The following is a 14,384-nucleotide window of genomic DNA, read 5'->3' as shown; positions in this document are numbered from 1 at the left end:
TCTCCACCCGGCACAGCCAGAAGAGGACTGGCCACCCCACATAGCCTGGTTCCTCTCTAGGTTTCTTCCTAGGTTTTGACCTTTCTAGGGAGTTTTTCCTAGCCACCGTGCTTCTACACCTGCATTGCTTGCTGTTTGGGGTTTTAGGCTGGGTTTCTGTACAGCACTTTGAGATATCAGCTGATGTACGAAGGGCTTTATAAATACATTTGATTTGACTTTTACCTTTTACCTTCTGCACAGCCAGCCAGTTTTTTTAACCTGGATAATACTCGCCAGTCTAGCTTCCCTGCCCCATCCACCGCTGCCCTCTGGACACTGATCACTTGGCTACATAGCTGATGCATGCTGGACTGTCCATTAATCACGGTACTCCATTCTGCTTGTTTATGTTTTATCTGTCGGCCCCAGCCACACTCAGGCTCTGTGTGTAGTTAATCCGACCCTCCCTGCCTAGTCAACGCAGTTTTACCTGCTGTTGTTGTGCTAGCTGATTAGCTGTTGTTGTCTCACCTACTGTTTTAGCTACTGTTTTCGCTAGCTCTCCCAATTCAACACCTGTGATCACTGTATGCCTCGCTGTATGTCTCTCTCAAATGTCAATATGCCTTGTATACTGTTGTTCAGGTTAGTTATCATTGTTTTAGTTTACAATGGAGCCCCTAGTTCCACTCTTCATACCCCTGATACCTCCTTTTTCCCACCTCCCACACATGCGGTGACCTCACCCATTACAACCAGCATGTCCAGAGATACAACCTCTCTCATCATCACCCAGTGCCTGAGCTTACCTCCGCTGTACCCGCACCCCACCATACCCCTGTCTGCGCATTATGCCATGCCCAGAAATCTGCTCCTTTTATTCTCTGTCCCCAACGCTCTAGGCGACCAGTTTTGATAGCCTTAAGCCGCACCCTCATTCTACTCCTCCTCTCTTCCGCGGGTGATGTGGAGGTAAACCCAGGCCCTGCATGTCCCCAGGCACCCTCATTTGTTGACTTCTGTGATCGAAAAAGCCTTGATTTCATGCATGTCAACATCAGAAGCCTCCTCCCTAAGTTTGTTTTACTCACTGCTTTAGCACACTCTGCTAACCCTGATGTCCTTGCCGTGTCTGAATCCTGGCTCAGGAAGGCCACCAAAAATTCTGAGATTTCCATACCCAACTATGACATTTTCCGTCAAGATAGAACTGCCAAAGGGAGAGGAGTTGCAGTCTACTGCAGAGATAGCCTGCAAAGTAATGTCATACTTTCCAGGTCCATACCAAAACAGTTCGAACTACTCATTTTGAAAATTACTCTCTCCAGAAATAAGTCTCTCACTGTTGCCGACTGCTACCGACCCCCCTCAGCTCCCAGCTGTGCCCTGGACACCATTTGTGAATTGATCGCCCTCCATCTAGATTCAGAGTTTGTTCTGTTAGGTGACCTAAACTGGGATATGCTTAACACCACAAATCACACAAATCATCAAGGAACCCACCAGGTACAACCCTAAATCTGTAAACAAGGGCACCCTCATAGACGTCATCCTGACCAACTAGCCCTCCAAATACACCTCCGCTGTCTTCAACCAGGATCTCAGCGATCACTGCCTCATTGCCTGTATCCGCTACGGAGCCGCAGTCAAACGACCACCCCTCATCACTGTCAAACGCTCCCTAAAACATTTCTGTGAGCAGGCCTTTATAATCGACCTGGCCCGGGTATCCGGGAAGGACATTGACCTCATCCCATCAGTTGAGGATGCCTGGTCATTCTTTAAAAGTAACTTTCTCACCATTTTAAATAAACATGCTCCGTTCAAAAAATGCAGAACTAAGAACAGATACAGCCCTTGGTTCGCTCCAGACCTGACTGCCCTCGACCAGCACAAAAACATCCTGTGGCGGACTGCAATAGCATCGAATAGTCCACGCGATATGCAACTGTTCAGGGAGGTCAGGAACCAATACACGCAGTCAGTCAGGAAAGCTAAGGCCAGCTTCTTCAGGCAGAAATTTGCATCCTGTAGCTCCAACTCCAAAATGTTCTGGGACACTGTGAAGTCCATGGAGAACAAGAGCACCTCCTCCCAGCTGCCCACTGCACTGAGGCTAGGTAACACGGTCACCACCGATAAATCCATGATTATCGAAAACTTCAACAAACATTTCTCAACGGATGGCCATGCTTTCCGCCTGGCCACTCCAACCTCTGCCAACAGCCCCCCCCCCGCAGCTACTCGCCCAAGCCTCTCCATGTTCTCCTTTACCCAAACCAGATAGCAGATGTTCTGAAAGAGCTGCAAAACCTGGACCCGTACAAATCAGCTGGGCTTGACAATCTGGACCCTCTATTTCTGAAACTATCAGCCGCCATTGTCGCAACCCCTATTACCAGCCTGTTCAACCTTTCTTTCATATCGTCTGAGATCCCCAAGGATTGAAAGCTGCCGCAGTCATCCCCCTCTTCAAAGGGAGAGACACCCTGGACCCAAACTGCTACAGACCTATATCCATCCTGCCCTGCCTATCTAAGGTCTTCGAAAGCCAAGTCAACAAACAGGCCACTGACCACCTCGAATCCCACCGTACCTTCTCCGCTGTGCAATCTGGTGTCCGAGCCGGTCACGGGTGCACCTCAGCCACGCTCAAGGTACTAAACGATATCATGACCACCATCGATAAAAGACAGTACTGTGCAGCAGTCTTCATCGACCTTGCCAAGGCTTTCGACTCTGTCAATCACCATGTTCTTATCGGCAGACTCAGTAGCCTCGGTTTTTCGGATGACTGCCTTGCCTGGTTCACCAACTACTTTGCAGACAGAGTTCAGTGTGTCAAATCGGAGGGCATGCTGTCCGGTCCTCTGGCAGTCTCTATGGGGGTGCCACAGGGTTCAATCCTCGGGCCGACTCTTTTCTCTGTACATATCAATGATGTTGCTCTTGCTGCGGGCGATTCCCTGATCCACCTCTACGCAGACGACACCATTCTATATACTTCCGGCCCGTCCTTGGACACTGTGCTATCTAACCTCCAAACGAGCTTCAATGCCATACAACACTCCTTCCGTGGCCTCCAACTGCTCTTAAACGCTAGTAAACCCAAATGCATGCTTTTCAACCTTTCACTGCCTTCACCCGCACGCCTGACCAGCATCACCACCCTGGATGGTTCCGACCTTGAATATGTGGACATCTATAAGTACCTAGGTGTCTGGCTAGACTGTAAACTCTCCTTCCAGACTCATATCAAACATCTCCAATTGAAAATCAAATCTGCAGTCGGCTTTCTATTCCGCAACAAAGCCTCCTTCACCCACGCCGCCAAACTTACCCTAGTTAAACTGACTATCCTACCGATCCTCGACTTCGGCGATGTCATCTACAAAATTGCTTCCAACACTCTACTCAGCAAACTGGATGCAGTTTATCACAGTGCCATCCTTTTTGTCACTAAAGCACCTTATACCACCCACCACTGCGACCTGTATGCTCTAGTCAGCTGGCCCTCGCTACATATTCGTCGCCAGACCCACTAGCTCAAGGTCATCTACAAGGCCATGCTAGGTAAAGCTCCACCTTATTTCAGTTCACTGGTCACGATGGCAACACCCATCCGTAGCACGCGCTCCAGCAGGTGTATCTCACTGATCATCCCTAAAGCCAACACCTCATTTGGCCGCCTTTCGTTCCAGTTCTCTGCTGCCTGTGACTGGAACGAATTGCAAAAATCGCTGAAGTTGGAGACTTTTATCTCCCTCACCAACTTCAAACATCTGCTATCTGAGCAGCTAACCGATCGCTGCAGCTGTACATAGTCTATCGGTAAATAGCCCACCCATTTTTACCTACCTCATCCCCATACTGTTTTTATTTATTTAATTTTCTGCTCTTTTGCACACCAATATCTCTACCTGTACATGCCCATCTGATCATTTATCACTCCAGTGTTAATCTGCAAAATTGTAATTATTTGACTACCTCCTCATGCCTTTGCACACAATGTATATAGACAACCCTTTTTTTCTACTGTGTTATTGACTTGTTAATGGTTTACTCCATGTGTAACTCTGTGTTGTCTGTCCACACTGCTATGCTTTATCTTGGCCAGGTCGCAGTTGCAAATGAGAACTTGTTCTCAACTAGCCTACCTGGTTAAATAAAGGTGAAATAAAAAATGAATAAAAATTGCTGTTCTGGTTAGTGTTTATTGGCTTATTTCACTGTAGAGCCTCTAGTCCTGCTCACTATCCAACCTATTAGTTCCACCACCCACACATGCGATGACATCTCCTGGTTTCAATGATGTTTCTAGAGACAATATCTCTCTCATCATCACTCAATACCTAGGTTTACCTCCACTGTAGTCACATCCTACCACATCCTTCTGTAGCTCAGTTGGTAGAGCATGGCGCTTGTAACGCCAGGGTAGTGGGTTCGATTCCCGGGACCACCCATACGTAGAATGTATGCACACATGACTGTAAGTCGCTTTGGATAAAAGCGTCTGCTAAATGGCATATTATTATTATTATTATTATACCTTTGTCTGTACATTGTACCTTGAAGCTATTTTATCGCCCCCATAAACCTCCTTTTGCTGTACCCTTATCCTACTCCTCCTCTGTTCCTCTGGCGATGTAGAGGTGAATCCAGGCCCTGCAGTGCCTAGCTCCACTCCTATTTCTCAGGCGCTCTCTTTTGATGACTTCTGTAAACATAAAAGCCTTGGTTTTATGCATGTTAACATTAGTAGCCTCCTCCCTAAGTTTGTTCTATTCACTGCTTTAGCACACTCTGCCAACCCGGATGTCCTAGCTGTGTCTGAATCCTGGCTTAGGAAGACCACCAAAAACTCTGAAAATTTAATCCCAAACTACAACATTCTTAGACAAGATAGAACTGCCAAAGGGGGCGGAGTTGCAATCTACTGCAAAGAAAGCCTGCAGAGTTCTGTCCTACTATCCAGGTCTGTACCCAAACAATTTTGAACTTCTACTTTTAAAAATCCACCTCTCTAAAAAAAAGTGTCTCACTGTTGCCGCCTGCTATAGACCACCCTCTGCCCCCAGCTGTGCTCTGGACACCCTCATAGATATCATCCTAACCAACTTGCCCTCTAAATACACCTCTGCTGTCTTCAACCAAGATCTCAGCGATCACTGCCTCATTGTCTGCTTCTGTAATGGGTCAGCGGTCAAACGACCTCCACTCATCAATGTCAAACACTGTCAAAATTTAGAACCAGGAACAGGTATAGCCCTTGGTTCTCCCCAGACCTGACTGCCCTTCACCAACACAAAAACATCCTATGGCGTTCTGCATTAGCATCGAACAGCCCCCGTGATATGCAGCTGTTCAGGGAAGCTAGAAACCATTATACACAGGCAGTTAGGAAAGCTAAGGCTAGCTTTTTCAAACAGAAATTTGCTTCCTGCAACGCAAACTCAAAAAAGTTCTGGGATACTTTAAAGTCCATGGAGAATAAGAACACATCCTCCCAGCTGCCCACTACACTGAATATAGGAAACACTGTCACCACTGATAATAATAATAATAATAATAATAATAAATGCCATTTAGCATAAATTCACTATAATTGAGAATTTCAATTAGCATTTTTCTACGGCTGGCCATGCTTTCCACCTGGCTACTCCTACCCCGGTCAACAGCACTGCACCCCCCACAGCAACTCGCCCAAGCCTTCCCCATTTCTCCTTCTCCCAAATCCGTTCAGCTGGTGTTCTGAAAGAGCTGCAAAATCTGGACCCCTACAACTCAGCCGGGCTAGACAATCTGGAGCCTTTCTTTCTAAAAGTATCTGCCGAAATTGTTGCCAACCCTATTACTAGCCTGTTCAACCTCTCTTTTGTGTCGTCTGAGATTCCCAAAGATTGGAAAGCAGCTGCGGTCATCCCCCTCTTCAAAGGGGGGGGACACTCTTGACCCAAACTGCTACAGACCTATATTTATCCTACCCTGCCTTTCTAAGGTCTTCGAAAGCCAAGTCAACAAACAGATTACTGACCATTTCGAATCTCACCATACCTTCTCTGCTATGCAATCTGGTTTCAGAGCTGGTCATGGGTGCACCTCAGCCACGCTCAAGGTCCTAAACGATATCTTAACCGCCATCGATAAGAAGGCTTTCGACTCTGTCAATCACCACATCCTCATCGGCAGACTCGACAGCCTACTACTTATCTTATAGAGTTCAATGTGTCAAATCGGAGGGTCTGCTGTCCGGACCTCTGGCATTCTCTATGGGGGTGCCACAGGGTTCAATTCATGGACGACTCTATTCTCTGTATACATCAATGATATCGCTCTTGCTGCTGGTGAGTCTCTGATCCACCTCTACGCAGACGATACCATTCTGTATACTTCTGGCCCTTCTTTGGACACTGTGTTAACAACCTTCCAGGCAAGCTTCAATGCCATACAACACTCCTTCGTGGCCTCCAATTGCTCTTAAATACAAGCAAAACTAAATGCATGCTCTTCATCCGATCGCTACCTGCACCTGCCCGCCTGTCCAACATCACTACTCTGGACTGCTCTGACTTAGAATACGTGGACAACTACAAATACTTAGGTGTCTGGTTAGACTGTAAACTCTCCTTCCAGACCCATATCAAACATCTCAAATCCAAAGTTAAATCTAGAATTGGCTTCCTATTTCACAACAAAGCTTCCTTCACTCATGCTGCCAAACATACCCTTGTAAAACTGACCATCCTACCGATCCTCGACTTCGGCGATGTCATTTACAAAATATCCTCCAATACCCTACTCAACAAATTGCATGCAGTCTATCACAGCGCAATCCGTTTAGTCACCAAAGCCCCATATACTACCCACCATTGCGACCTGTACGCTCTCGTTGGCTGGCCCTCGCTTCATACTCGTCACCAAACCCACTGGCTCCATGTCATCTACAAGACCCTGCTAGGTAAAGTCCCCCCTTATCTTCGCTCGCTGGTCACCATAGCAGCACCCACCTGTAGCACGCGCTCCAGCAGGTATATCTCTCTAGTCACCCTCCAAACCAATTCTTTCTTTGGCCGCCTCTCCTCCCAGTTCTCTGCTGCCAATGACTGGAACGAACTACAAAAATCTCTGAAACTGGAAACACTTATCTCCTCACTAGCTTTAAGCACAAACTGTCAGAGCAGCTCACAGATTACTGCACCTGTACATAGCCCACCTATAATTTAGCCCAAACAACTACCTCTTTCCCTACTGTATTTATTTTGCTCCTTTGCACCCCATTATTTTTATTTCTACTTTGCACATTATTCCACTGCAAATCTACCATTCCAGTGTTTTACTTGCTATATTGTATTTACTTTGCCACCATGGCCTTTTTTTGGCTTTACCTCCCTTATCTCACCTCATTTGCTCACATCGTATATAGACTTGTTTATACTGTATTATTGACTATGTTTTGTTGTACTCCATGTGTAACTCTGTGTTGTTGTATGTGTTGCACTGCTATGCTTTATCTTGACCAGGTCACAATTGTAAATGAGAACTTGTCCTCAACTTGACAACCTGGTTAAATACTGGTGAAAAAAATAAATAATAATAATAATAATAATATTAATAATAATATTACCACTTGTCCCTGATGCTTGCCGTAGTTTGAGTTATCACTAAAAAAAACAGTCTTTATTTTAGGGCAATTTTCAACCTGCCAGCTCCTATTAGTTCTATTGAGCAACGTGGTACCAATTGTAACTACCTCGCTACTATGGCCTATATATATTTTTTTTGTGTGTTCATTTTTTGCCTTACCTCCTCACGCCATTTGCACACACTGCATATAGACTTTCTTTTCGTGTTTCTATTGTCTTATTGACTATGTTTGTTTAACTCCATGTGTAACTCTGTGTTGTTGTATGTGTCACACTGCTATGCTTTTCCTTGGCCAGGTCGTAGTTGTAAATGAGAACTTATTCTCATCTGGCCTACCTGGTTAAATAAAGGTGGAATAAATATTAAATAAATAAATATAAAAACTCTCCTTCTGAACGTTCTATTCCCATTGTTCTACGGCCTTTCTATTGTTGTCAACGAGACATTGTTTATAGTTAAAATGTAAACCACACATGACTGAGGTGATCCCATTGTTTCCTATTGGGGGAAATAGAAGTGTCTATTTCTTGTATATTGATTTTAAATTTGGACACCATTTTAATCTCCTCTTTCTAATTATGTAAGGCTGCGCAGGGTATTCCGTTATCGTCAAACGCTAGACCAGAAATAGTCAGAAGTTACCTACTTTTCTTTTTTTTCTACTTACTCGTTATGCAGACAGGATGTTTACACAAGTTATTTTTTTAGTTTCGTCCTAAGAACAGATTGTAGTGGTAAAATAAAAAGTGATACATTTTTTTGGTGTCATTTTAGGCTAAATGGAATTGTAACACCGTGTCCCCACACCAAGGGCGATCACGACACGCAGGTTGAAATATAAAAACTCAGAACCAATTATATTCATTTGGGGACATGTCGAAAAGCATTAAACATTTATGGCAATTTAGCTTGCTGTTGCTAGCTAATTTGAGCTGGGATATAAATGTTGAGTTGTTATTTTACCTGAAATGCACAAGGTCCTCCACTCCCACAATTAATCCACACATAAAACGGTCAACCGAATTGTTTCGAGTCATCTCTCCTCCTTCCAGGCTTTTTCTTTGGACTTTATATGGCGATTGGCAACTCTTTCATAATAAGGTGTTGTGACGAGATGAAAATAATCTGCCCACTCCATGAAGCAATGGGGACAACAACACAGGGCATTCATGGGACGTCCTGGAACCATGGACCACACCTGAAGAAACTGGACAACAGGGGGACCTCCTGGAACCATGGACCACACCTGCAGAAACTGGACAACAGGGGGACCTCCTGGAACCACGGACCACACCTGCAGAAACTGGACAGCAGGGAGACCTCCTGGAACCACGGACCACACCTGCAGAAACTGGACAACAGGGGGAAGCAGAGGAGATACCCAGCATAGACTTCTCCCAGCTGACACTTGACATACCCCCTACGTCACCTCCAGTGGTAGAAACAACCAGCTGGTATGATTGGGTGGAATCAGCCAACCAATCCTCAGTCAGTAGTGCATGACCTTAAATGGTAATAATAGGAAGCTTCCGTTTAACACACAGGCCTAAGGTTACGTTGGTCTACAGCACCAGTGGGAACTTCCCCTTTAAAAAGGTATATAAAGAGAACAGAGATCATAAGGCAGTATGATCCTCACTAACATACGAGACAGACTTCATATGGAGGATCATCATAGGTCAATTTACTATTGCACTATACGCTTTTGTAAGACTAGAACAATATTTTGAGAACTGGATCATTTTGGTTAAGTACTTATTGGGTCACTATCTGAAGAAACTGGTTGAATTTTGTGAACCCGACTGAGTCTCCGAAAAACAGAGGTCTAAAACACCTCTTGATCACACAGGCAAAGCGGGCGTTCGCATTTCAGACACCAGGAACCAGAGGTGATTAGCAATTAAAGGAAAAATAGCCAAGTACCAGTTACAATATATTGAGTCCATACACAGAGTTGGAAGTGTATAAAAATATTGGAATTCGGAATCTAGCGTCATAGCTGTGAGAATACCGATTACGGGAAAGTGACCAAGGGGCTGAGCATTTAAGGTAATCAAACTATTTTTGCTATTTAGTCAATATTGTTAGAAGTGTTAACGCATTTAAAGTTTTGCAATATTATCTGGCATAGCTTAAAGCATTAAGGATTGATTGAGCATTATTGTTGTATTGAGAAACTGTATAACCATTGAATTGTAATGATGTGTATAAGACAAAAAACAGAGTGACTTAATAAAAGCTTGAAACTTTGACAACTAGGCCAGATTAACGATCTGGAGAGCAAACGGCTTTGACACTCTCACTGAACAGAAAGTGACCCTGGTTATAGGTTAACGTGATTGCACTAAAGAATATTTCATTGTGTGGACAATAATATATTTTTAAGGAAGTCAAAACATATACCAATACTAGTTTCCAAGTGACTACTAGCTGACGAGCGTAATAACCAATAGAAGTTATTAGGCTTTGATATATACAGAGGTAAAATAAACTTGAAGGTAAGGAATTATAGGAGGAATTGATAACACTCAGAATATTTAAATAGGAGAATATCTATCCAAAATAAGGGAGTGACAACGTGAACGAAGGAACAAACCCAACTCACACGAAGGGCCATTACGAATAAATAGAAGGGTTGGTAGGGCCGCACGGCAAGGCCCTTGTTACACCGCAGTAACTAAAATCCTAAAGTACTCTGCCCAGACAGAGGACGGGGTGGAGGCGTTTGCTGCAGGTATTAGGCAAAAGTCACCCACGTGGGCATAACCAATGAGATGCAGACCTGCCAACATGCAGGACTACGCAATTCTATGTCCATAGGTACGGAGATCCCAGTTAAAAACCTAAATTAATAGAGCCTGATATGTTTTAATAAAATAAAACTCCAAGAATAAAGGCCCTTTTGTGTGTTCTAATTACGTTTGTTTGTGACCATCTGTGTAAATGGAATGCTGTCCAAGTATTCCAACCTTTAATAGACTTAATTTGGTACAATCTGATCGCAATGGTAGAACTCAAAAACAGCGCGAGCGTGGGGGGGAGAGAACCCCAATTTGCCAAGAACGTCCAATACACATTTACGTTCTCCACGCGAGCGGTGTGGTCAGCGTGTACGCGTGACTCCAATCAGAACAGTGAACGTTTGATTCCATTCATTTGTGCTCGCGGTTCCAGTTTAGCCAACCTTGGGTGAATTTGGACTCGTTCTATTGTCCATCTTAACTAATGTTAGCTTTAGGTTCGTACAAAAATTGGCTTGATTTTTTTTCAGTTTTTTGCTGAAATGAGTTTATATCACCAGATAACAAACGTAGCGTGTATAAAAACAATCGCCTGGCTAACTACTTCCAATAATCCCAAGTGCAATGACTTCAACTAGTCGAACATATCTGACATTAGCTAGCCAAGTTCGTCAAACAATTCTAAATTAGTACTGACGTGAGCTAGCTGCTAAGTATTAACTTTGCCAGTGTCACCTGTCCATGTCACTCAGCCAGTTTATTCTTGTAGCTGAAAACTTGGGCGAGAATTTTAAAACTTGAATGCCGAAGTTGAGACTGACAAGTGTTAAGAATCATTCCATTTTCATCGGACTAGAAAAGTAATGAATATGCTTCAGCTGTCACCCTGATTAGCTCCAGTCCTCGTAGGTTTTGCCCCAACTAAACACACCTGACTCCAATAATCAGCTAATCCTGATCTTCAGTTTAGAATGCATTATGTTTAATCAGCTGTGTTTGCCAGGGATGGAGGGAATTTAGACACCAATCAGACCCCTGGGGACGGGAGTTTCCCCATCCCTCTAACTTACTGCAGGACATCAGTGCTCGGCAAACAGGAATCAAGAGTGAAGGACACCTCACTGTGCCCCATGTTGAGGGACTTTGATAACTTCTATTTCCACTCGCGCCTCGCTTGACGAGCAAGATTTGAGCAGGTGTAAAACCATTGGCTTGATAAGGTTTAGTATCACTTGACGTGAAACTTATGTAAAGCTCTGTAGTGTGCCTAAAGTCGGTCATGGTAAACAGGCGTCTCCATTATGACCATCTAATTAGCCCTACCTACAACTGGTAAACTCCACTTCTGCTGCAGTTCTCGAATTCTCGAAACCAGTTCTCGAAACCACCCACACACAGGCTGCCTGATAGCCAGCAGCAGCTCAAGTGAAATATATATATATTTTTAAATGCTATGGTGGCCACAGTGCAATTTCAACCTGTGACTAATGCATTTTCACCTGCAAAATTGTTTTTCAAAGTAGCTTAATTTACGGGAAAATTGTGGACATGGCAACCCTGACTCGCTGGTAATTTCCCACGTTCAAAACAACTGGCATCTGAGGGGGAAACTACAGTATATGAAAGATCCAGCAACTCCGCCCTCTTTCTAGAGCTCTGACTTCCTGACCTGAAGATTACTGACGTCATGATTTGACCTCGTATTTTCCCGAGTTCCCTCCCTGCCCTGCTCTCCCAGGCCTGCCCTGCTCTCCAAGGCCTGCCCTCCAAGGCCTGGCCTGCCCTCCCTGCCCTGCTCTCCAAGGCCTGCCCTCCCTGCCCTGCTCTCCAAGGCCTGCCCTCCCTGCCCTGCTCTCCAAGGCCTGCCCTCCCTGCCCTGCTCTCCAAGGCCTGCCCTGCTCTCCCAGGCCTGCCCTCCCTGCCCTGCTCTCCAAGGCCTGCCCTCCCTGCCCTGCTCTCCCTGCCCTGCTCTCCAAGGCCTGCCCTCCTAATGTATTTATTTAAATGGTCTGATTTCCTCATATGAACTGTAACTGAGTGAAATTCTCTCTCCCACTCTCTCCTCTAGATGATCTTATTAGAGAAGCTGGGGCAGCAGTTGGGTCATCCCACCCGGTCAGTGTATGGTTGGCTGATCACTAAGTTCCTGAAGAATCACAACAAGATGTTAGAGGAGAGTGCGGTGTCTCTGTCTGGGATCCAGCCTGGAGATACAGTGTTAGAGCTGGGCCACGGGCCAGGGCTGGGCCTGAAGGCTGCAGCCACACTGCTGACAGAACCTACTGGGAGACTCATAGGAGTGGACTACTCACAATACATGCACAAGGTGAGAGAGAGAGTAAATGAGTGAGTAGAGGGGTGGTAATTTAGTGACTCAACTACAACACTGCTTTTCTCACATCCTCTCTCCCTCTCCTCTCCCTTCTCCCCCCTCCTCCTCTCTCCCTCTCCTCTCCCTTCTCCTCCTCCCTTTCCCTTCCCCCTCCTCCTCTCTCCCCCCTCCTCCTCTCTCCCCCCTCCTCCTCTCTCCCCCTCCTCCTCTCTCCTCCCTCCTCCTCTCTCCTCCCTCCTCCTCTCTTCTCCCTCCTCCTCTCTTCTCCCTCCTCCTCTCTTCTCCCTCCTCCTCTCTTCTCCTCTCCTCTCCTTCTCCCTCTCCTTTCCCTTCTCCCTCTCCCTTCTCCTCCTCCCTCCCCTCTCCTCTCCCTTCTCCCTTCTCCCCCTCCCCCTCTCCCCTCTCTCCCTTCTCCCCCCTCCCCCTCTCTCTTCTCCCTTCTCCTACTCTCCCTTCTCCCCCTCCCCTACTCTCCCTTCTCCTACTCTCCCTTCTCCCCTCTCCCTCCTCCTCTCTTCTCCCCTCTCCCTCCTCCTCTCTTCTCCCTTCTCTCCCCCCTCCTCTCTTCTCCCCCTCCCCTCACCCATCTAGATGGCAGGTGATCTTCTGAAGGAGTTGGTGTCCAATGGGAGGGTGTCTCTGTATCAGTGTGATGTGGCAGCCATGCCTCTAGCAGACAATATGGTGGACAAGGTGTTCCACTGTAATTGTTACTACTACTGGCCAGACCTGAGGAAGGGAGCTGCAGAGATATACAGAGTCATGAAACCAGGTGAGGGGTGAGGGGTGGGGTGGGTTGGTGTGGTGGGGTGGGTTGGTGTGGGAATTGTTGCTGTGGGAAATGTTGCTGTGGGAAATGTTGTTGTGGAGGGTTGGTGTGGGAACTGTTGGTGTGGGGGGGTTGGTGTGATGGTGACCACTCAATGTCTGTACTGTATCATTCTACTATAGGAGGTGTGATGGTGACCACTCTGAGACTGAGCAGAGTGGTCAGCTTTGCGTCCAGGAGGGAGTTCCCTGGACGGAACTGGCAACCCGAGGCCTACATGGCAGCTCTGAGAGCCTCTGGGTTTAACCAGGTCACAATGGAGGATCATCAACACAGACACATCACCTACCAGGCCATTTACGCTACTGCTGATAAGTGATGAACACACACGCCATCATTTGTCATTCAGGAATCGAGGATCACTTACTTTTTTAAATAAATAGCTGTGTATTGTTTCAAATCACAAGCTCGTTGGCCTCTGCCTGTTAGGGCAGCGTGGCAATATGCCAAGCTGATTACTGAGTTGCGAAAAACATCTAAAATATGTGAAGATAATGTGTTTTGAGTAAAATAAAAAATGTTGAGTCTCTCTCTCCAGACTGGCTCAGTAGGGCAGGGGTGTGTTATTTTAGTTATTGTCCACCATAATGTGCAAATAAATTCATAAAAAATCCTACAATGTGATTTTCTGGATTTTTTTTCTTCTCATTTTGTCTGTCATAGTTGAAGTGCACCTATGATGAAAATTACAGGCCTCTCTCATCTTTCTAAGTGGAATAACTTGCACAATTGGTGGCTGACTAAATACTTTTTAGCCCCACTGTAGATGTCCTAACCGACTTGCCAAAACTATAGTTTGTTAACAAGACATTTGAGTGGTTGAAAAACTAGTTTTAATGACCCCAACCTAAGTGTA

General features: G+C 45.6%; 1 protein-coding gene across 3 annotated transcripts; it reads left to right on the top strand.

Annotated features, from left to right (window-relative positions):
• Positions 1-9,358: 9,358 nt before the first annotated feature.
• Positions 9,359-14,136, top strand: LOC124032423 (uncharacterized methyltransferase YdaC-like). 3 transcript variants are annotated; one of them, XM_046344813.1, is made up of 4 exons: positions 9,359-9,675; positions 12,436-12,693; positions 13,291-13,471; positions 13,651-14,136. In XM_046344813.1, the coding sequence occupies exons 2-4, from the start codon at positions 12,436-12,438 to the stop codon at positions 13,845-13,847; spliced, it is 636 nt and encodes a 211-aa protein (XP_046200769.1). In that variant the 5' UTR covers positions 9,359-9,675; the 3' UTR covers positions 13,848-14,136. The 3 variants fall into 3 exon arrangements, with proteins under 3 accessions (XP_046200769.1, XP_046200770.1, XP_046200771.1); XM_046344814.1 differs by lacking the exon at positions 9,359-9,675 and adding an exon at positions 12,289-12,344; XM_046344815.1 differs by lacking the exon at positions 9,359-9,675 and adding an exon at positions 12,309-12,359.
• Positions 14,137-14,384: the final 248 nt, after the last annotated feature.

The sequence above is a fragment of the Oncorhynchus gorbuscha genome, linkage group LG03 (assembly GCF_021184085.1).
Source record: "Oncorhynchus gorbuscha isolate QuinsamMale2020 ecotype Even-year linkage group LG03, OgorEven_v1.0, whole genome shotgun sequence".
Classification (NCBI taxonomy): domain Eukaryota; kingdom Metazoa; phylum Chordata; class Actinopteri; order Salmoniformes; family Salmonidae; genus Oncorhynchus; species Oncorhynchus gorbuscha.
The sequence above is the reverse complement of the archived record's forward strand: the minus strand, read 5'-3'. Positions and strand labels throughout refer to the sequence as shown.

Excerpts from the sequence above, each read along its gene's own strand:
- LOC124032423 (XM_046344813.1), top strand. The coding sequence starts at position 12,436 with ATGATCTTATTAGAGAAGCTGGGGCAGCAGTTGGGTCATCCCACCCGG. Across the intron at positions 12,694-13,290 it reads ACTCACAATACATGCACAAG|ATGGCAGGTGATCTTCTGAA; the intron begins GTGAGAGAGAGA and ends TCACCCATCTAG. Across the intron at positions 13,472-13,650 it reads ATACAGAGTCATGAAACCAG|GAGGTGTGATGGTGACCACT; the intron begins GTGAGGGGTGAG and ends ATTCTACTATAG.